The following is a 23,976-nucleotide window of genomic DNA, read 5'->3' as shown; positions in this document are numbered from 1 at the left end:
CTAAACAAAAAACAATACTACCAAAAATACCAGATACAGGTTTTAGGAACCAGGTTTTGTACAATGATGCAACTTCAACTGAGACAGAACTCTTCAAAATACATGCTAAATAAGATGAACCCTCATAACTGTCATATTTAATACTGGCCACACACTAGCAGATTAAATTGGTAGATATCTGTCAGATCAACAGAATTTACCCACAGAGCAAGTGATCACTGCAGAGCAGGTAGGTTTCAATGCAATAACCTTACAGCACCACTATCATGAAAAATTGTAAAATTTAAAATACATGTAAAAATATACAAACAGTAAGTATGTTTCTCCCAGAGCAAAATGAGCTAAAATTACTTTTCTTCCTGTTGCTGTCACTTACAGTAGTAAGAAGAAACCTGGCAGAACTGTCATTAGTTCATCACTTCATGGGGATTCACAGTACAGTATTCCATTCATTCTTGACTACATCACCCCCTGGAAAGGATCAATACAAAGATGCAGTCTTCAGCCCCTAGCCACCCCCCCCCCCCCCCACACACACACCAGTTTGCACACTATTCTGGCAGTTGGACGGATCCACTGTCTTTCAATAAGTGCTTTTAAAAATAAAGAATCCCCCATGAGGGGTTGGGCTACACCAAAACTTTTCAGTTCGGTCAGATTTCTAATACCTACTGTAAGTGACAGCAACATAGGAGAACAGTAATTTAAAGCACATTTTACTCTGGGAGAAATTTACTTTTTATTAAAGTGTTTTCATGTATTTTAAATGTTAAATTTTTTTTGAGATAGTGGTCCTTTAAGGTTTGCACACGCTAGATTAAAGGCTGCCTCTCCTGAGAATCTTGTGTGTGTATGGCAATCCTGACCCTCCCTGATGTGGTGGTGGGAAATCCGGCCTGCCAGATCATCTCAGCCGAATACTGCCTGACAGCATTGTTCTCTCTCCTTACCTCTCACACTCTGTCGTGCACTACTCATCATCCCCCCACCCCCCTCCATAATAACAGAATGTTTTGCTGGACTGCAGGCTAGCAAGGCATATGTACAGCATCGAGCCCCCACACCCAAAGGATCAATTCCCAATCCCTGTAAGCTGAACTGATTGCGTGTGTATACATAGATTTAAATCTGCTGTCATCTTTCTTTTTTCTCTCGGGACTTGATTGGAGATAAAAACAACACAATAAAGGTTCATTACACATTTGCTTCAGTACACTACCTGCACTGATGGTTGATCTAATGCTGCTCATACATGGTACAATTTTTTTCATGTTTTTTTGTATTGTACCTTGTATGGGCACCATTACAGAGATCAGTCAGGTCAAACTGCCAGTATGTGGCCAGCATTATTAGACTATGCTCTGTGAGTATAAGTAAACAAACAAAAAAATATGCTCTGTGAGTACACTTGGCAATTGAATTATAGAAGAAATTCAGTAGAAAAAAACTGTTTTAGTTTTGGAAATAGTAATGAAGAGTTACAATATCTGTCAAGTTTGCTTTGCTGTTTCCCTGTGTGGATATTTCCACTCCCTAGCACATGAGTCACATGGAACAAATGAGTCACAGACGGCAATAAAAAAAAATATTAAAAAGTGAAAAAGTCATATATATTTTATTATAAATATATATTTTATTATATATATCCCCTCTCTCCCTTACTGCCTAGATATAAGAACTTGACAGAGATTCTGCTCCTTTAAGTCAAAAACTAAAACAGAGAGAAAATTGCCTGCAGCTCTATTAGAGCTAGAGATGTATTCTGTGATAAAACTTTTGACATTTTTTTTCAAGCCCCGATTTGGAAAAGAGAAATGATAAAATCACAACTGCAAAAACGGGGATGTGAGGAGATCTGAAGCACTAACAGAATCCATTTATTTCATGGCACTCCAACAGTCAGCAAGCAGTGGCTCCAGACAAAGTAGGAGAAGTCAGTTGTACCATTTTGGTGAGACAGAGTTGTTCTGTCTTATTCCAAAATACAAAGGGAAGAAGTGTCAGGAAGGGGATGCCAAAATGTGAAGCGGCCACATCACAACTGAAGTTTAGATTACACCTGATCTTGTTGACAGTCAACATAATACTTGTAATTTTCAAATGAAGCAGTAAGAGGTCTTAGGGCTAGCTACACTGAAATAGCTTCACTTAATAGAACAGACAATATAAAGTCTAATTGTATTATGGTATTACTGAAAGTGTGTGAAAAATAAGATATAAAACACTTGGCATTCAAACTTACAAGGTGTAATCTAATCTAGTTTGTACAATGCAAGCACATACCAATACACAAAAAGAACAGGGAACATTGACAGTAACAGCTCTCCCTCCTTGCAACTATGTTCCTGCCCAGTGAAAGTCCTGATTACTAAAGTGCATGCCACTGACATATCTGGATTTGTGACTATCCTAAGCATAATCAAGCATTTGTTTTCAAAATGAAACCTCAGCTTAAGTGTTTAATTTAGATTTGAATATATTGGGGAAGGGTAATAACTTCTGTTTTTCTGCTTCATGTCTTCATTTGGGAAATTTACTGTGTTATTGCTAGCGACAAAAAATTAAAAAAAACCTCCCAAACAGGCAGCAATAAATAAACTTAATTTTAGTAGTGTGGGGGTGAAGCTTAGTATTGTAAAGTATTTTTTTTTCGTTACCATTAGAGTCACCATTGGAGAGGTTTTCTAATTTCCTTTCACTGAAGGCACAAATCTCCCCACTGGCATCACAGACAGCAATAAAAACCTTGCACCTAAAACAATGAACCCCCATAGCTACTCTATCTAAGAGTGAAAAAATGATGGAATTCTACCTTAACCTGCATTAAAACATGATTGCTGGAAGCAGAATAGCTAATATAAACAGCACATACAATACACTTAAAGGGGCACTACAGCGAAAAACTGTAAAATTTTAAATATGTGCAAACATATACAAATCAGAAATACATTTTTTTGGACTAGTCCATCTCTTCATAGGGGATTCTCAGTAAGCCTTTTATCCTTTATAAAGATATTCCCTAAAAAGGATTTAAACAATGATGCTGGCCAGCTTCCCTGTCCCCTACACAGTTTTTTGGCAGCAACTGCCAGTGCTTTTGAAAATAAATAAATCCCTGAGAATCCCCTATGAAGAGATGGACTAGTCCAAAACCTGTCACTTCTGTCAGATTTCTACTACCTGGTGTAAGTGACAGCAACATAGGAGAAAAGTCATTTATGGCTCATTTTACTCTGGAAAAAAAGACATACTTCTTATTTGTATATGTTTGCACATATTTAAAATTTTACAGTTTTTTGCTGTAGTGCCCCTTTAACAAATGATTAAAATAGAAATATAAACTCTGCACAAAATTGTAATGGTCATTTGATCTAAACATTTGGTGGAAACAATCACTGTGCAAATATTTCACAAAACATATGCATGCATTCCAGCTGTGAAAGTATTGCACTATGAAGGCATGCACAAATGAAAATAAAAATGAATGAATGAGGTATTTAAGTTACACCTATCACAAACCCTGGCATTACAAATTGAGTGTGAAATAAAAAATAAATAGAGAATACTTCCAGTGCAAATTTCATGTCAGTAATTCCAGAAATAGTGGTTGCTCAAATAAGACATTTTGCACCTTTTCCCCACAAAGGTTGAGCTTTGCCCAACTCTCTTCATGTCTTAGGCCTATCTATTGGTCCTTAGTATAATGGGTGGCATCACAGACCAACAGAGAAGCTCTGGAACTCAAGTTACTGTACTGTACTCTCACTTAAAACTAAGTGCGGTATTTCAATTCATCACATTGTATCTGAGAAACTAAAGCTGGCCACTAACGGTCCAATTTCTAGCGAAAAATCGTTCGAGTGATCAGAAATTCTGATCGGATTGGTTGTAAATAATATCCATTGGTGGACACAATCAATTATGAACGAGTGAAAAAAGTGAAAAAAATGAAAAAAAATGTCGCCCGAATGAATTTTCATCGAACGAAAATTTGGATTTTCTTGGTGGTCGTGATAGATAGGAAGCAATGATTGGTTAGTTATGGTGTAGTGAAAGATTTTTCGTCCGATCAGAATTTCTAATCGCTCGAACGATTTTTCACTAGAAATTGGACCGTTAGTGGCCAGCTTTAGACGCGTTTTAACATGTGGTTTTAATCTTTGGAAGTGCATTTATCATGTGTTAAAATATTTTAACTTTTTCTATGCAGGTTTGTGACAGGTTTGATTAAATCTATTGCAAGACAGGCATTAACACAGCACACGAAGGACCCTTATTTGAGTAATTCTACTGAGTCGTCTAACTTATTTGGTAAAATACTTGTTTAGCCCCCCGAAAGCAAGAAAATAATCAAAATGTGCTTGATAATACTTTTTTACCTACTTTTTAGTACGTTTTCAAATGCTAGGTGCTGAAAAGTTATCTCACAGACAAGATGAAAAATAATTTCCTGGGAGAAAACTCAGGAGAAAAGGTAACTGAATAAGGGCCAAAACATGTTTGAATGCACACAGCACAGTTGCTATGGGAGTGACAACAGATCTGGCATATGCTACCTTTAGGGTTAGAGAAATATTTTGGGACCCTTTCACACTGATGCATGTTCACTACATTCCCTGCACTAGACTATTTACATTTTGCTAAATCACTGCTCACAGCTGTTCCAATCCATGCCAATACGTGTTGGGTGACATGCTCCCAAACTCCTGCATGCACTAAGTTTGGTGCTCCTTCCATGTAGTGCAGTAATAGCATAAACACTACATTTAAAAACCACTGCCTTTTTTTGAACTCTTGGTTTCAATCACTGCAATGTGTATGGGCATTTAAACAGTAATGCTGCAGACAATAATGCCATATGACAGTTTTCCCAATGTAGTGGAAAAAAACTGAACAGTACATCCTTTGTTGCACTAGTGTTCTACAGCATTGGGACCACAGTGTACTTTGGGACCGCCCTATTCCCAATATTTCAGTGCACCCTAAAAGTAGCATACAGGCAGTCCATCCCATCTTTCAGTTTGGCTGTATTAAGTGTTGTCAGAAGAAAGAAAGCCTCCGGTGCTCTGCAAATATCTAGCTATCTGAAGCCTTATTTGCCTAGTTGCAGATTTAATCTATATAGTAGTTAAAAATATGAAATTGAGATGATTTAAACAAAAAAAAAGGAAAATTATATTTTTCTCGTAATAATAACGATTGTCAGGAAGCCTTCTAAACTATTGTGTCTTGGGAGGAGAAACCTAGCACTGTTTAAAATGTCTTTTACACCAAAATAAAAAAGAGAGAAAATAAAGAAATACCTTGACATAGGTTTACATATTTCTTTGTAAATAGAACTCTCAGATTTAGTTAAAAGGGTTGACTCACTATGGAGAGAAATATTCACTCCTGTCTGTTCATGTCTATATCTAATTAGGTTAATTAAGGTTAATTAACTTTTTAACCGCCTGAAGCATGCTTGGTTATTTTAAGTAAAGAAAAAAGACAATAAGACAAAATGTTTCTCTCTGTAGTGAATCAACACTATTACCTACTCAGTCCAACATTTCAATAGAGAACACTAACTCTATACACAGTGGTCACATTGGTTTCCCTTCAGAAGAAGCACCTGAGTACTTTTAATTATAGTATATAAACTAACCTGTGGTAATGTCATGACATTAACGACACTACTATACTTCAAATGCCTAATATTATCATAGGATTACACACCTACACATGAAAACCACATTATAATACATTTATCTGAAATTCCTTTTATTGCGTCAGCACATACATTTCTTAAAGTGGTTTAATTTCTTTCTTTTTCTTTACTTTTTAAACTTGTTTCTTAGGTTTCATAAATTACTATCTTTATTATGCTTTTACCTGCTATGTGACATAAGAGTTTAGTGCTTGCAGAAAGTCAAACTTTATCACCACAGGGCAGGAACACAGTTTTTTTTTAAATATGCAAATACCACAATAAAGAACAAGATACTACTAAGACTACAGAACAACACAGTAAAGGAAAACAAGAAAAGTTTAAAAGTAAAAACACAAAACAGCATGCAAATAGTTACATTCTCCTATCATGCATCAGAATTAATGCCCAAGCACCCAATAACCATGACGAAAAATGCAAAAACCCAGCAACATTACCAAAGGATGCATAGAGAGGTCTCACAATGCAATATCATCTCAATCCCCAAAGCCCAATGGACAGATGCACTGCCCTTTCCTGAAATAACTGTCTTTATTCCTTTTTTTGTATGTAAAATGTGGGTAAAGAACGCAAAAAAAACTAAAAAAAAAAAGAAAAAAAAGAAAACAGAAACAAAAACAAAACAAAACAAAAAAAAACACACCAACCTTCTCGTAGCTCTGAGGGATGTTAAGGGGTTTGATGCAGAACACAATGACATGAGGAGAAGAGAAAAAATAGGGGAGACACAGAGAGAGTAAAAAAAGACCTTCTCCAGGCTTTCAGCTGCAAAGTGACTAATCCATCAATATATATAAATATATATATATATGTATATATAGTAAACAAACTAACATATTTTACTTATCTTCCAAAGGCAAGATCTCACCTCTTAAGTTATTCCATTTTTTTAAAGATTCTGATTACATATATAATGCTAACTTAAAATATAAGTTTTCACATGATTCTAGTGATACAGTTATTGGTTCAATTCTGTAATTCCTTTATCATATCAACAGGTAAAAAGCATACAGATCTCAATTCTTGCTTAATATGTATGTAGTTAAATGTCCTAAGTCAATGATGGCTAAATTAAATAAAACCAAGTGTTCAAATTATGATATTATTGAACTGTGTATATTTCCAGTTATGACAAATTTTAAACATAGTTGATCATTCAGTTATTGCTTTATTTCTTAACTTAATTTTAGTCCACAATCCACATTTTTGGTACTATCATAACAATTAAGTGGAACAAGTGGCATTTTAATATATGCTACTCTAAAATAGATCTACTGTATAAGCAGGTCAGATTGCATATACAGTACTGAAGACTGACTCACTTAGTAAACTTGGTTCCAATCCTGGTAGAAAATGTATCTGCCTGCATAGGTTATATAGGGAGTTTCCACTCACACATGCAATGCAAGGGTTTAATTTTAGAAAACTTAATGTTTCTTGAATTGGAGTGTATAGTGCATGCCTAATAGACATGTCTTATCAATTAATTATAATAAATAAGTGAACTGTACACAGTAAAAAAAAACATCAGTTTATAAACTGAACTAAACATACATTTCTGAAATCCTTGCATGTTTCTGCATTTTGAGCTATACCTGTAGAAATTCAATAATGTAATACAAATAAAGCCCTGAAGGGACACTTTTTGTTAGGTTTTCACTGAGAGATATAAACTGTGTAAACAAAATGCACAGCTCCTACTTTCATCATATCTAGAGTGATCAATATGTCTATCTGAATTCCCTGACTTCTGAAAACACAGAAAAGAGACCCGTTCACAATACTACTTAAATATGTAAAATATTTTGACCACAACTTATTTATTTTCCTGATGTAAGCATCACCTAAGGTTTTTTTTGGATGTGTTTTACATGTCTGCAAATAGTATAAGGTATAAAAGTAATCTAAGACTAATATATGAGACATGAAATTCTGTTACTTACTAGCTCATCACTACATATGACCAACTATACATATTGTCAAACATTAATGCATTGGAAATGTAGAGCCACCATCGAAGTGTCAGAGATAATTTCACCAGACAGCAGGTTTGGCCTGCAAACTGTTTAAAGTAGCAGCTTGAAGAGGTCAGCTGCTCCCTACCTCTCACATAAAGATTAGCTGGTGAAGAGTAGCGAACTCCAGCGCTATTGGTTGCCACACACTCGTACTTCCCCTGATCAGTCTCTTCACTGTTTTCAATTTGTAAGGCACCTATAAAGAGAAGAAAAAAACAATAGCAAAGCAAGTCATTATCAATACTGAAATATTTTTCATTGGCACCACAAACTTATTGGCAATATTTAAGGAGGCATTGGTAACACCTACTGACTGAATACAATAACGTTAAGTAGGCAACAAGTGTTGATCCATGTCAGAAAGGTTAAAAGTTTAAACAGTTTAGATAAAAAGCTGTATTTTTAACTTTAATATTGATGCTTTTGTCTTTATTTGACTGGAAACTACCAAATCTAGTGAAAAAGTGCATCTTGCTGAAACGTGCACACACTGCAGAAGCAATTTGTTATGTTAACCAAAAACAACAAAATAAAAACATTCACAGTAGAATTAAGAGTACAGCACTAACAAAAATCTATGGACCCTGGGTCTGGTTTTAATCATGCTAGATATGAAAAATGTATAGTAAAATGTGTATTTTGTAATACTCGATTGTCAATATATATAATATTCTCAAAACTCCATTTTCTTCCTTTGGCATCTGAGAGCAAAGTGATTATGTTGGTAAGAAAAGGCAGATACAAGGTAAGTCGGGACTTACTCTAAAGGGTCACAAATGGAAAACATATATCTACCTATGGAGATTACAAAACAAAAGCACTCACATTTACACTAATGTTTAAATGCTGTACATAAGCTAGACACTTTTGTTAAATGCTGGTTCACATCGATTCAAAGTACAAGATAAAAAGTGCTTTCATTTCGGCAGCTTCTTATCTGGCCTGTCAAAAAAACCCCACCCTAGCCAGAACCTATTACTAATGTTCACTGATGTGAATTCCAGATTCTGCTAGGCCATTGCATTTTACTGCCAATACAGAAGTTTCCTGCTATGTACATTAGACAAGAAATTACCTATCGGTATGGAAAGAGAAATAATAGTTCCAGCCCCTGGTTTTCTCAAGGACACAGCAACTCTTCATAGATATTTTCTGGACGCAAAAGTTGTGATTATTTTAAAGGGTGGTGATATGTCAATTAGAAAAACTTACCAAAATTTAGATCAGACGCATAGTCACTGCATACGCAGTACTAAATATAAGTTATTCAATATTATTTTTTTTTACAAATCCACCATTTCCTAAACCACAACAAAGTAAAATGACAATGTCAAATAAAGCCTATTCTCAAAAAAAGAGAACAATGACAGAAGGGCCCAAGTAAACAGTGCTGAAGTGTAAAACAAGGAAAAAGATGAGTTCAGCAAGGAGAAAGGTGGTGCCATAAGGCAAGTTATGAAATGCCTTACCTCGAATTGGTGTATTTTCTGTAATGAAAGCAAAGAAGAAGAGTGACATTGGTGAGGAATTATGCTTAGTTTACCAGGCATACAGCCAAAAACGGGCCCGTATCCAGGAAAAAAAATGATAACCATCCACAAACACATCTTTTGCCTCATTTAAAATTTCACAAAGTACAATTGACTCATAATGCAGAAGGCTGATTAAAGAAGGACTCCAGTCTAAATTACTTCTTTATATAGACTGTTGGGAGCTAAAATATAATTGGATATCAGTTATGTTTGGTTACATAAACAAGGTTTTGGAGTTGTTATTTTACAAACTGTTAGCAACACAAAAGATACCAGAGAGATTTAAAAATGCAGACTTGTCTGCATACTTCTCATTAAAGCCCATCCCCAGGCACAAATTGAAATATATTATTTGATAGCTATATAAGCAGAATCCAACATTTACTATTTTATGGAACAGGAGACAGGATGCTTCAACAGCTAAGAATCTTGATTTCAAACTTGGTCACATATTTTGAAGCAGTTAAGATGAAAGCGCTATGAAAGCGCTAATTTGCATCTCTTTGGTTGGGGCTGCTGCATGGCTTATCATCATCAGGTTGTTTAGACTGCAGGGAGATGGTGGTGGTATGTGCATGTGTGTGGGGGGCGCTGAACTGAACTCTCTGAACACGTCACGCCCTGCAGCAATGCGAGTTTGTGTTGTAGAAAGAAGCTGCTGAAAGGGCTCCTGGGTAGGTAGTTTTCTTGTATTTGGTATCAGCTAATTATGTTTAAAGAATGAAACAAGACAATACTCTAGAGTAGGAAAATGTTTGTACTTAGAGCTGGGCTTTAAAGGAAAAGGCATGTTGTATATTTTTTTTTAATTTTACAAAGGATTGCAGCTGTTTTAAAATAGGCTTGTGTTGTCATACATTGAAACTGGGCTTGGGGTTCTTCTTTAACAGAAACTATCAGTAATTATAATAGTTTAGTTTAAAATGCCATAGGTTACCCTAGTTCTGTAACTAATTAATTAAAAGACAGCATTATCTATGATTTCCATAAAACTCAGAAGGTGGTTGCCTCATTTTGGCAAACTGCTATGCACATGTTAATGCTAATCAATTTAAAACAATATGTATATTTTTTGCTTGTGTTTTAAAACAAAATGGTACCAACTCCTGAAAGCAGTCATTTTGTTGAATGAAATTGAACCCAATAAAATTTCTGACCTTGAAGTTTTAATTTCTATGGAAATTTTCTTAAAACGTGATTAAAAGAAAACATCGAACAGTTTAAAACATATATATTAGGGATGGTGAATGAAATGAAAATAATTTCGAGTTAATGCAGACTTATGCAAATGTATCATGCAAAGTTTTGAAAATGGACTAGCCAAATCCCACCTTGGCCTCATTTGATTTGTAGATTTTTCTGCTGTATAAATTTGCATTAAAATTAACAAAATTCTGCATCAACTCAGAATTATTTACACCTCATTCACCTTTCCTAATATATATCTTCAAGTTAATACTGCTACAATAACTTTGTTTTCATTAGCTAATGGTCATAGCGTGAGATAAAAGCTTACATTTGGTAGTTTTAAGTTCAAATTGTATGCTCTGGCTTTGTATCAGCCTATCTGAAATACATACAATACACATTAGAACACAAACTCTGGATTATGGAATATACCTTGAAATTGGGAGCAATTGGTAACTGAGAAAGTTGAAGGCTGCTTTATCTTCAATTTCCAACAACCAGTATTTCCACCAAAAACTTGAAAGCTCAACAATAATGGTTTTAGTTTTGGACAGTATGATAAGGTGGTAAGAACCTCTTTTGGATATTTATTGTTGCTCTGTGTCTCCATTTGTAAGAATTCCCATCACATTATGCCCAGACAGGAAGAAGTTATATCACTTCAGAAGTAAAAGAGCTCACAACAAATACATTTTTTTACGCAAAGAAGATGACTAAAAATACTCGGTTAATGTTTATTGCTGTCCTTCAATTAGTGTCCAAGGAATTTTCATTTTTTATATCATATTAAATCTGTAAAGCTCCACTAAAGTCCCAGGGACATGAAAAGAGGTTCCTGCTCTCTACTGAGAATGCAGCAATATTTAAAATTAAAAGAAAAATCCTAGAATTGGGGTCTAACTATTTAAAGAAAAACTGTGACCAAGGATCGAACTTCATCCCAATCAGTATCTGATACCCCCTTTCCCATGAGATATGTTTTCCTTTTCTCAAACGAATCATCAGGGGGCTCTGTATGGCTGATACTGTGTTGAAACCCCTCCCAAAGTGTGATGTCAGGATCATGGTGCTGACATCACACTGTGGGAGCCTTGTTGCATTGTGGGAAATAACAGCTGTTTCTAGCAAGCAGCAGCTACTTCCACTGACATCACCTGCCAGGAGTAAAAATGTCACCATATGATAAATGTCAGAATGTAAATCAGGGAGAGGAAATTTTTTACAATGGGCAAACACTGCCTAAATAATTTATACATAATTATTGTAAAAATTAAGCACTTTTGTTAATTACGTTATTTTCACTGGAGTTCCTCTTTAACGCCAGCCCATGGGTGGCGTTAAATGGGCATATTGCGATCGTCTGCTAATACAAAACAAAATTTTTGAAAAGTGCAAAAACAGGACATTTTAAAATGGCCATTTTGCATTAACTAGTTAAAGCATGTAGCTACTTTCCAAAACGTAAACCATTTTTCATCAATACATCTCTTTATAGTTTAAAGAGACACTGAAGTCTCGTTTTTTACCAGCTTTCTCCTTTTTCCACTAAATTTGCCGCTTCCCCGCGGCAGATGAATGATTTATTGCCTAATAATAGACCAACAAAGTTCTACGACTTTGCTGGTTGCAGATTGTGCTGCCCTGACATGCAGGGCTTCTCTTCCTGGAGAGGCTGAGCTTTGAGCTGTAGCTCAGCCTCTCCACAATCAATCTCTGCCGATCTCCGCCTTCTCCCCGCCCCTCTCAGTGAAAGGAAGACTGAGAGGGGCGGGGAGAGGTGGCGATCAGAGGAGATTAACTGCAGAGGAGGCAGAGCTACAGCTGAAAGCTCTGCCCCTCCAGGAAGAGAAGCCCAGGACCTTTGCAGGGCTGTATGTCAGCTATAAATCATTCATCTGCCGCAGGGAGTCGTCGAATTTAGTCGGGCAATCGTGCTGAACAGTATTATAAGGAAAAAGCTGGTAAAAAATGAGACTTTAGAGACTCTAAGTATTTTAACAAACTGTATTACATAGACCTTCCTGTGTTTACTCAGGTCACTCTGACTGGCAGCTCTGTCTTCATTGTGAAAGCTGTCTTCCTTTGCTCTCATTTAATAATTAAATGGGAATGATTACTCCAAATGGTGTATACATGGTTCATGAAACCTTGTGGCAAAACAGGTGGAGTGCCAAGGGTTGCAATGAGTTTAACACACTGTTTTTTTTTGCAGACTTATGAACTAATAAGACAAAGAGAAAGAGGAGAATCTTTATAATATTGTCATGTTTTCTGGAAAGTTTCCAAAACAGTTACAGCAGCTGCAGGCTGAAAATGAAAGATATTATTTACTGGCAGTCAGGTGTAAAAATAAATTGTATAGCGATATATTTTAGGTAAATATTTGTACAAAAGTGAAGTAACTCTTTAAAAATGAAACTGACAATATTAGGAACAGTTTCACTTTGCAGCATAGTATTTCACCTTTGTAACTTATTTTACACATATCACATCACAATACTGGACTACATGTGCCAGCTTGCTTTGTGGTAGCCAGGGCCATGCAATATTATTGTGGCCCCTTTAAACTTCAGCATCTGCAGCTGGGAGAGTAAAGATGGAGGACCACATACAAAGATGGAGGACCCCCCGCCCCCCAAAAAAGTAATTAAATACTCCTTTAGGAAGAGATTTGTTTTATATGTTTTTTTGTTGTAGTTGTTTTGGTGCTGAAATTCCTCTAAGGATGCTAGCTGGGTAATGAAGAACACAACATGACTTTCTTGATGATAAGGAGAATCTGTACTGTCCGATTTGTACAATAAAAAACGTACCAATCGAGTCACTGTGATCTCCTGGATTCCTTTTTGCCGTTTCCGCCTCTCCCTGCCGTGATCCTGGCTTTTTAATCGCCAGTTTTAGGCAGTGCTTACAAACAAAAAACATGACCGCTAACCAGGAAGTGATGTTTGTGTATATATATATATATATATATATATATATATATATATATATATATATCTATATATATATATATATATATATCATGTTGCAGTATACTACAAGTTTTTATTACATAGTGAATTATCTGCACTCCAGTTTAGGATTCTCACAGTTTCTCAGCATGTGACAGGCAGCTCCCTCCTCCCTCAGCCTCACAAAATGCATCACAGACAAGCTGAAACTGAGAGCAGAGAGTGAGGAGTAAACAAAGCACACAGAGCCTGAAGGGGGCGTGCATAACTTGTATTCATTACAACAGAGACAGCCCATTCCTCCCTGGGTCGACAAAGCTTGACAAACAAAAGAAAATTAGATATATTACAGAGACAGTGTAACTAGAAAAGGCTGCAGTAATCCAGACCACATTAGAACAGGTATAGGAACTTATAGAAGAAATAAGGATGAAAATGTTGTTACAGAGTCTCTTTAAGCAGCAGACAAGCTTTGGCACTTTCTTGTTTGATATTCCCCAAACAACTGCGCTCACAGTCCTTCACAGAGTGCTTAATACTGCATGGAATAATGCACAATGTGCCTCAGACAATCAGCACTCCCCTTGGATGTGCCACCACCAGGAAGGAAACGTAAACATCTTACTGCTCTCGCAGTTGTCATTCCTCTCACCAGAGTGCTTTTTGAACCATTAAATCATCTGGATCCCGTCTTGCTCAGCCATGACACAGAGGACGTCAAAAGTTAAGATCCAAAGTTTTTATTCCATAAGCATGTAATGAGAGGAATAGAGAGCACTCCATGAGGCTGAGCCATGCGCTCCAGCCGGCATGCCTCATTTCCATCACCCTTTGATGTACTCGAGCATGTCACCACGTCGGCATACCTCTAGGCTCCACCCTGCGCATTTTGTCATTTAATGACTCATCAGGGGCTGGAGGTAAACCAAAAGAGATGCTCTTCTAAGTTAAAGTTGTCTTGCCTCCCTCTTGCCCCATACCGCCCACTCTCATCGCTTGGCAACAGTGGTGGAGGCGTGCCCACTCAACTTCTTATAATAACATACAGTCCCATAAATTTTAAAAGATCACATAAAATAGTAATCCATAAAAGCATCCATACTTCCCTAAGGTTTACTGTGCAACACATAATGGGCCTGATGCTATTTCAGGTGATAAGTAACTTGCAGATGCGAGCTACTTATCACCTTGCCATCGCACGAGGATTACCGGCAAATCCTATTGCCAGTTTCACTCGTGCGATGGCCAATCGTTAGGGAGCATTACTCAGGCGAAAGCCTGAGCGATGCTCCCTATTACCGGGCGATGGGGAGCGAGGTTTACCCTGTGGTGCTGTCCAGCAGCACCACAGCCTCGCTCCCCACACATGCGCACAACCTGCCGAACATCCGTCGCCATCTTCCGCCGCTGCATCTGGGGGTGAGCCATTTGGTCCAGCCTGTGAACCAATGGGGAGCCCCGGCGGCTGATTTAAAGATGCTTTGCCGGGACTCTGTTATTAGAGAGTGTAATTACAGTAACTCGTACACTGTAATTACACAGCGGGGACTTGCGGCGAGATGCGGCGGCCGACGGGTGTAAAGCGGCGGTAAGGGATTTAAGCAATTTGTAGCTTTGTAACTTTGTGGGGGGTTGCGGAGACGAGCGGCGGCCGGCGGGGAGCTCTGGGGGTCTCCTTATTAAAGGAGACCCCCAGATGCAGCGGCGATGTCGTGCGTTAGCATGTTTAGACCTGCTAAATGCAATTGGATCAGACGACTTTATAGTCACCTGATTATCGGACTCACCAGCGTTTAACACTGGCGAGTCTGACAATTGCATCAGGCCCATTATCCCTTATATTATGCTCATACAGATATTAAAGAATTTTCCACCCTCCCTATCTAAATGTTTTAATTATTCCCTACCACATGCAAAGAAAGATAAACATATAGTTAGGTATATGTGTGCATATTACCTGCACGTAAAGTGCTCTATCTTGTTGGTGCAGAAGTTTGCATTATTTACTGCTCCGGCACCTGCGTGGATACACTACATATATATCATTACTTGTTCTCTACAATTATCCTAGCCATTGTTCATATATCCAACTGCTATTCACCTCCCTAAACGCATACAGTGAAAGAAATTGGAAAACAAAAAGTGCATAACGTCAATAAACACAACACATCATTAAACGCCTAATCGTTCACCACACACAAGAAAGAGAGTTATCAAAGTGTCACTGCAAATTACCACATTACATCCTATACTCAAAAAAGAATCCAAATTTGTGCTCACAGCCTTATAAAAAAAACTTCATGGACCATTCATCATATATCTCCTACAGTATAATTATTAAAACATTAAAATAAACTATTCCTGCTTGCTATTTTAAAGGGAACCAGAGACGGGACTCAGAGAGGAACATCCTAATAGTTTTTTACATACCTGGGGCTTCCTCCGGCCCCATCCGCATGGATCGCTCTCACGCCGCCGTCCTTTGCCACCTCTATCGCCGGTACCGGGTCCCGTCACCTCCGCCGGACGCGAGCAGTTTTCCACATGCGCAGGGACTTCCTCCATTTTGCTGGAGCCTGCTTTATGCAAGCGCCTGCGCAGTATGGAGGGAGAGCACTGCACCTGCATCGACTGGCCCTGACTGGCCGAAGTGTCTGGACCCGGAACCAGCAACTGAGAAGGCTGAGGACAGCGGCATGGGAGCGATCCTGGAGGAAGCCCCAGGTATGTATAAATCTATTATGTTTGTCTCTGAGTCTCTTTAATTCCAGCATGTGATTCATCCAAACCAGCTTTCTGCATTACATATTTGGCATGCAAGTTAAAATAAATAAGGAGACAATATGCAACCTTGTTGCACAACTTTACCAATTGTAAAGAGTTAATTGTTACATACTCATTTCTAACTGTTGCTTCTAAGTTTGCATATAGATTCCCCAAAAGGCAAATGAGATGGCCTGGAATACCCATTTCTATGAGAATCTGCCATAGTCTATCATGATCAACACAGTCAAAAGCTTTTGAATGGTCAATAAAACAAGAGTAAACATTCTTCTGGAATTCCCTTTGCTCAATTATTGATCAAATTTTGGCAATATATTCCCTTGTGCTTCACCCTCTTCTAAAATGAGCCTGCATATCTGGCAGTTCTCGTTCCATACATTGCTGCAGTCTGTCTTGTAGAATTTTGAGCATTACTTTGCTGCACTGCACTGTATCTAAAATAAATCAAAGCATTGGCCTTTAGGCATTTTAGCCACGCAGATTTCTTGTCACTGACGTAGTAAAACATTTCTGGTGATTTTCAGATAAATGTTAACTGTCTCTATTAGACAGCATTTGAATTATTTTGAAGTACTCCACTCCGAGAGAATGGTAGGCATCATGCTTTGGAACCAAGTAAAGAACTCTTCTAGTTATGCACTGGTTATGGATATCTATTATATGTGAGCCAGTACTCCTTCCATTACAAGATGCTGAATACAATAGTTCTGACTACCTGACTTCATTCTGGTGCAAGTGGTCCTACTGTGTCTCCCTGAGAAAGCAAATGATATCAACTCCTGTATTTTTCACACCAGAAGACACACTATTTCGTACTTAAAAACTGGGGGAAACCATTGGTGCATCTTATGGCGTGAATGTGGTGCCACAGAACACACCCCCTCCATATTCCTGGCAGTCTAGTGGTCTCTGGGCTCTGCTCCTTCCGACTACCTTGAAGAGTTGTTTCCCATGCTGTGCTCACCTCCTACTGATGTACATGTCCCCAGTCCCAGCTCTGCTCCCCTCCCTCTGATGCATAGTATGGCACTGGCAGAATCAGTGTTACTCACACTTCTTTCCAGGAGCAGCAACTCTTTTCTGCAATACAACAGCAGACATTCTTCTCTACTATGCCTTTAAGGGTCCTCACTTGATGAGGTTATCAAGCGAGGACCCTTAAAGGCACAATAGAGAGCACAGGGCACCTGTCAGTGTAATGCAGGGCAGAGCAATGTAGGTGCACAATCCCTCTGTGGGTCACCAGTCCACAAAAGAGCATATGATTAGGAAATTAAGGAGGCACTCAAAAGGCGATGTAAATGTGGGTTTATCTAAATGATACCATTGAGATAAACGCAAGTTTACATCGACTTTTGAGTGCCTCCTTCATTTCTTAATTGTAATACAGAGCAGAGCTTCTGCTACCGGTACAGAGGGTGAGTAACACCGACACTGCCTATACTGTGCATTGAAGGGAGAGGAACGGAGCGGAGCCTGGGGACATGTCCATCAGAGGGAGAAGAGTGCAGAACGGGGACACATCTCTTTAAGGGGAAGGAAAGCAGGGAAGCCCAGGGAACACTAAACAGGCAGAGATATAGGGGGCATCTCCCTGCCTGATGCCACTAATTGCCCTCAACAGCTTACAGTCTAATACCTGCCTCATATCACGGGCCTCAGGAGCTTAGAGTCTAATCCCTGTCACATATATGTGTCCTTAGGAGCTTAGAGTCTAATGCCTGCCTCATATCACTAACCTCAATAGCTTACAGCATATTACCTGCCTCGTATAACTGACATCAGGAGCTTACAGTCTAATACCTGCCTCATATCACTGACCATAGGTATTTACACCCTAATCCTTGTCTCATGTAACTAAAGATGAATATGACTAAGGATGACATCAGACAGTGAACAGAGTGTAAGATCCTAGGGACAGTTAGTGATATGAGGCAGGGATTAGTTTAAAAATATTCTTGTTTTTAATTGTTGTGCACATTCATTTATTGTCGTAGAGTCTGCTCTGTTTACCCAAAATAAAGTCCTGCAGGGCATTTAGCACACATGATCATGTATACCAGGTTGGTTGAACCAAAGCAAAAGTACCCTTGCATTCTGTACTTGTTAAGTCTCACCAGTATGATCATGGCCAGACACTCTGAACTTTTTCACTGCATGACGGCTTGTATGCGCTACATGTTTTCTGCAATATGCATGTGCTGCTATCATGTGCAAAAGAACCTGCACAGGCAAAACTGCTGTATTTTCTCTAGCTTGGTTCTAGTCTTTGTGTTGAGCGAGAAATGTATTGCCATTGTTTAATTCCCATTGTAACCCAGGTAATGTTTGACCTTTGACCTGAACTCCTCACTGTCATGACTTTCAGCTTGTTACTTAACCTCCTCAGAGTGATGTCCATCCTGACCTTTGGCTAATCTCTGACTTTGCATCCACCATACACTGTCCTGTACTCAGTCTATCCACCTCTCTGCGAAGTTCCTGTTCTTTTTGTCACTGTTGGGGCAATACCAAGAGTGGTAATCTGGTTTCTGCCAGGCAACAAAGTAATCCACTAGGGGAGGCAATCCATCATTCCTTGTGGAGTGCTCTATTGAAGACCTGCAGTCACTAAGACTCCATGCAGTGGCGTAACTACAATTCATGGGTCCCCCCCCCCAGTGAAACTTTGATGGGGCCTCCCAATGTTCACAGCCCATTTCTTGCCTCCCCTTGGTGCCCTTCATGGCTTTGGAGCCCATCTCGCAAGGGTCATAAAACAAGTGCGGCCATCAAGATCTTCACACCCATATCAAGTGAAGACACAAAAACACCTGATCTGAAGTATAGTGCCCTGTATTGGGAGCAGGTGCTGCTCTCCTCTGGTTATCACCAGGGTAGAAAGCAAAGAGTCGACACTACAGTGAGCAGCTGGGGATATGGCAGTATGCACATGCTTCTATCACTGTGGTGCAGCAAGCGTGCTCTGATGTAAGTCAGTACTGTGTAATAAAAGAAGAGGGGAGAATCAGCACTGCTGAATTCTGCCTTTAATCCAGAGTGCAGCATAACACAGTATAATGCATAACATTAATTTGTGACATACTGATGCTTCAAAAAGCGGTGCTGTAGTGGTGGGTGCTGGACACAAGGAGCCAAGTATCCCCTCTATTTACGCTTCTGACTCCATGTCTTACCAATTTTTAAAATATCACTGCACTCCAAATGGTACCAGAATGTGACAGGGGATCGCAGCAATGAAAAGGTCACTTCACCTTCAAAGGTAATCAATAGCCAGGAATTACTGTGCTTCAATAACCCTAACAGAGGTTAATACCCTGTAAGCAATCACAGACAAATGCACATAGTGCAAAGTATTGTCATCACGTTCCTCAGGCTCCGTCCTACGCGTTTCATCACCGTCGTGACTCATTCAGGGGATCAAACACGTGGTGCTGACTACAGCTGTATTTTGGCAATACTTTGCACTATGTGCATTTGTCTGTGATTGCTTACAGGGTATTAACCTCTGTGAGGGTTATTGAAGCGCAGTAATTCCTGGCTATTGACTCAACAACAACAGCAACAACAAATAACACTTGTAAAGCGCTTTTCTCCCGTGGGACTCAAAGCGCATAAGCATGGCTTCGACCATCGTGGTACAGAGGAAGAATTTTATAAGTCTGGAAATGCCAGGCTAAACAGGTGGCTTTTCAGTCTGGATTTGAATAGCTCCAGGGATGGTGCTATCTTTACTGGGTGTGGCAGGGAGTTCCAAAGAGTAGGGGCAGCATGACAGAAGGCTCTATCTCCAGATTTTTTGAGGTTCACTCTGGGAGTGACCAAGTTTATAGAACTTGCTGATCTGAGGTTGTGAGAGGTGTGGTGCAGCTTCAGCAAGTCCTTCATGTATCCAGGGCCCAGATTGTGCAGGGATTTGAATGTCAGCAGTCCAATCTCGAAGAGTATTCTCCATTCTATTGGTAACCAGTGCAGTGAGCGAAGGATCGGTGTAATGTGACAGTGGCGAGGCTGATTTGTTAGCAATCTGGCAGCAGCATTCTGCACTAATTGCAGGCGACGCAGGTCCTTTTTGGGGAGGCCAGCATAAAGGGCATTGCAGTAGTCCAGCCGTGATGTGATGAAGGCATGGACTAGGGTTGGAAGATCCTCTGGGGGAATCAGATGTTTAACCTTTGCAATGTTCTTCAGATGAAAGTAGAAAGATTTAAATACAGATGAAATTTGGTTTCTGAAACTCAATTCCCCATCGATTAGTACGCCAAGGCTGCGCACAAGGTTGGAGCGGTTTATGTCTGAATTCCCAATCCTGATTGGTTTTGCTTTAGGATACAGCTGTTTTGATGGCGAGTGCTGGCTTTGGACAAAAAGGACCTCAGTTTTGTCAGCATTCAGTTTCAACCAGTTTTCATTCATCCATGCCTGTAGCTTAGCTAAGCAAGAGTTTATTTTTGGAGTAGGGTCTGTTCCACCAGGTTTGAAGGACCGGTGTAGCTGTGTGTCATCGGCGTAGCAGTGGTACATCAGGCCATGACGTTGGATAAGTGTACCGAGTGGCAACATGTAGATTGCAAACAGCAGAGGGGATAGGATTGATCCTTGTGGCACTCCGAATTGTAGAGGTGCAGGTTTGGACATTATAGGACCTATATATACTCTCTGTGTTCTGTCAGTCAGGAATGATCTGAACCACTGGAGGACTGATCCACTGATGCCACAGTACTTCTGCAGTCTGTTAAGCAGGATTTTGTGGTCAACTGTATCAAAAGCCGCTGAGAGAGATCCAACAGGATTAGGATGGAGCATTCCCCTCTGTCCCTTGCCATGAGCAGATCGTTGCAGACTTGGATGAGGGCTGTTTCACATCTGTGGTGTCTCTTAAAGCCAGATTGTAGACGGTCCAGGATGTTTTTTACTGACAGCCTGGTTTCAAGTTGCAGATAGACAGCCTTTTCAATAACTTTACCTAAGAAGGGGAGGTTGGAGACAGGTTTTTTAGCTGCTCATAGCATCTGGATCCATGGAAGGTTTTTTAAGAAGGGGCTTCATGATTCCTTCTTTTAGAGAGGTAGGAAACCTCCCTGCTTGCAGAGAGCAATTTACTATTTTGTGAAATGCTGGACCAAGCAGGTCAGGGCATTTCAGCATATGTTTAGTTGGTCCAGGTCGCAGGTTGTCTGGCGGAGGCGACAGAGGATGCCTGAGATCTCTTCCTCACTAATACTTTTGAAGTCAGTCCAGGGTGTTAGGTTGTTTTTGCAACTATTTCCAGGAGTTGAATAAGTCTTAGGTGCTGTGGACTGAATGAGAGACCGAATAGAGGATACTTTGTCAGCAAAGTAGCAAGCAAATTTCTCGCATAGCTCCTTTGAGGGAGTTATAGTAGGTTTTAGACAAGATGGGTTACATAGTCTATCAACTGTGCGAAATAGTTGGGCTGGCCTGTTGGTGGCCTTTGCGATCTCCTGTGATAGGTAGGAGGATTTTTTCTTGGTGATCGCATTTTGGTAGCTTTCCAGGTGAGAGACAAGGGTATGTTTATCTTTTGAATTCTGAGATTTTCGCCACTTCCTTTCTAGTCTACGCACTTCTTTCTTTAGGTCCTTTAGTGAGCTGCCAAACCACTGTGCATGGTGAAGTGGTGTAGACCGTTTAATGCGAACTGGAACAAGGGCGTCATAGGCAGATGACCCTGCATGATTGTACATCAGGACCATGGAGTCTGGGTCTGCGCAATGATTGGTTAATGCGTCGAAGTTGAGGGTATTCTGAACGTGCTGGGGTGAGACATCTTTCAGAGAACGGTATTTTATGAGTTCTTTCCCTCTGTGTTTTATCGCTGGTGCTGTCAGAGAGAAGTGGATGGTGTGGTGGTCTGACCATACCACTGGGTTTACATCCATGTGTGATATTAAAAGTCCGGAATGAAATATAAGGGTGTGCCCTTTCTTGTGGGTGGGGAGGTTGACAGCCTGAGAGAAACCCAGTTCACTCATTATGAGAAGTAGTTAACGCCCTAGGCAGGAGTCGTGATCTTTCACCCAGGCATTAAAATCTCCCAGGATGATCCATCTAGGGTGTTCCACTGTTAGGCAGGATAAGAGTTCAGATATTTCCTTAAGAAAGGCTGGACCATTTTCTGGGGGGCGGTATATAAGCAATATGTTGATGTTTGTCTCTGCTGACAGTTGGGCTGCAAGACATTCAAAGGTTTCAGTGGGGCCTATGGGCAGGGGCCTTATGTTCAACGAGGATCTGAAGCATATGGCAACCCCCCCCCCCCCCCACACACACACACTCTTGCGGACTTGTCTCTCACAGTGCAAGACTGAATAATTGGTCAGCACGGTTGCTTCAAGAGTTGGGCCTGCATGTTTCCCAAGCCAGGTCTCTGTCAAAAAGGTCAAATCAGAGAGCTCTATTAGGTCATGTATAGTTGCAGTCTTATTATTTATCGATCTGGCATTGCAGAGTGTGGCTGTGAGCTTTCCTGGGGACAGCTATGTTTTTTAGACTTGGATCCACTACCTCTCCTCCCCCTTCTGCTTTTCCTGAGTATCCCAAAGTATTTTAAAAGGAGAGCTAGTGAGGTGACTCCATGTCTTGGGAGAGCCCACAACTTCCACTGGTGCCAGGATCAACAGTCCTAAAATTTAGAACGATACTCCTGTGGTGACCCTGATGTTGATATTCTGTTATTCGAATAGATGCTTGTGCAAGTCTTACACCTACTCTGCAGGCAGGGAGATGTAAAGTAGCATACTTCGTGGTAAACACAGTTTGAACAACATCTTGCTGAAGGCCACTGCTGTGGACTGAAGGGCAATTAACCTTGCACATGAATATCCTATTATAAATATGGGTGCACTAGCAGGATTAATTCACAGGAGTACTAAAAAGAGGTGCTCTCCCTTTGTTGGCTATATCGGGAACATCAGTTTAAAGAGGAACTGCTGTGAAAATCTTAAAATTTAAAACACATTCAAATAAGAAGTACGATTCTTCCAGAGTAAAATGAGCCAGACATTACTTTTCTCCTATGTTGCTGACACTTACAGTAGGTAGTAGATATCTGACATTACCGACAGGTTTTGGGTTAGTCCATCTCTTCATGGGGGATTCTCAGCATGGCCTTTATTCTTTATAAAGACATTCCCTAAAAAAAGATTTATACACTGATGCTGGCCAGCTTCCCTGCTCACCGTACACTTCTTTTCTGCCATTCACTAAGTGCTTTTAAAAATAAAGAAAACCCTGAGAACCCCCCATAAAGAGATGGACAAACCCAAAACCTGTTGGTAATGTCAGATTTCTACTACTTACTGTAAGTGGCAGCAACATAGGAGAAAAGTAATTTATAGATCATTTTACTTTGGAAGAAATGTACTTCTTCTTTGTATATGTTTATATGTATTTTAAATGTTAAAATTTTCAAGACAGAGGTCCTTTAAAGGGACTCAGGGATGAAAGAGTATAATAAATGCTTCCTCCAGCCCCATCAGCATGGATTGCTCCCACGGTGCTCTTCTCCGGCCGCTTCTGTCGCTGGTACCGGGTCTTGTAGTTGTACGCAAGAGCAGGGACTCCCACTGTCTGACCGGTGTCTGCTTTACACATGCACCTGCACCGTACGGAGGGAGCCCACTGCGCTTACGTCGACTGGCCCTGACTGGCTGAAGTGACGAGACCCGGTACCAATGAGAGAGGCGGCGGAGGACAATGGCGTGGGAGCAATCCATGCTGATGGGACTGGAGGAAGCCTCAGGTATGTATACATTTATTATATTTTTCGT

At 39.8% G+C, this 23,976-nt stretch overlaps 1 protein-coding gene across 1 annotated transcript in view; it reads right to left on the bottom strand.

Annotated features, from left to right (window-relative positions):
- Window positions 1–23,976, bottom strand: part of LOC137509805 (receptor-type tyrosine-protein phosphatase S-like) — a 782,862-nt gene that overhangs the window by 484,750 nt on the left and 274,136 nt on the right. Inside the window, exon 6 of the mRNA XM_068233857.1 lies at window positions 7,811–7,921. Within this exon, the coding sequence (XP_068089958.1) occupies window positions 7,811–7,921 (111 nt within the window). The remainder of the gene's footprint in view (window positions 1–7,810; window positions 7,922–23,976) is intronic.

The sequence above is a fragment of the Hyperolius riggenbachi genome, chromosome 1 (genome assembly GCF_040937935.1).
Source record: "Hyperolius riggenbachi isolate aHypRig1 chromosome 1, aHypRig1.pri, whole genome shotgun sequence".
Classification (NCBI taxonomy): Eukaryota; Metazoa; Chordata; class Amphibia; order Anura; family Hyperoliidae; genus Hyperolius; species Hyperolius riggenbachi.
The sequence above is the reverse complement of the archived record's forward strand: the minus strand, read 5'-3'. Positions and strand labels throughout refer to the sequence as shown.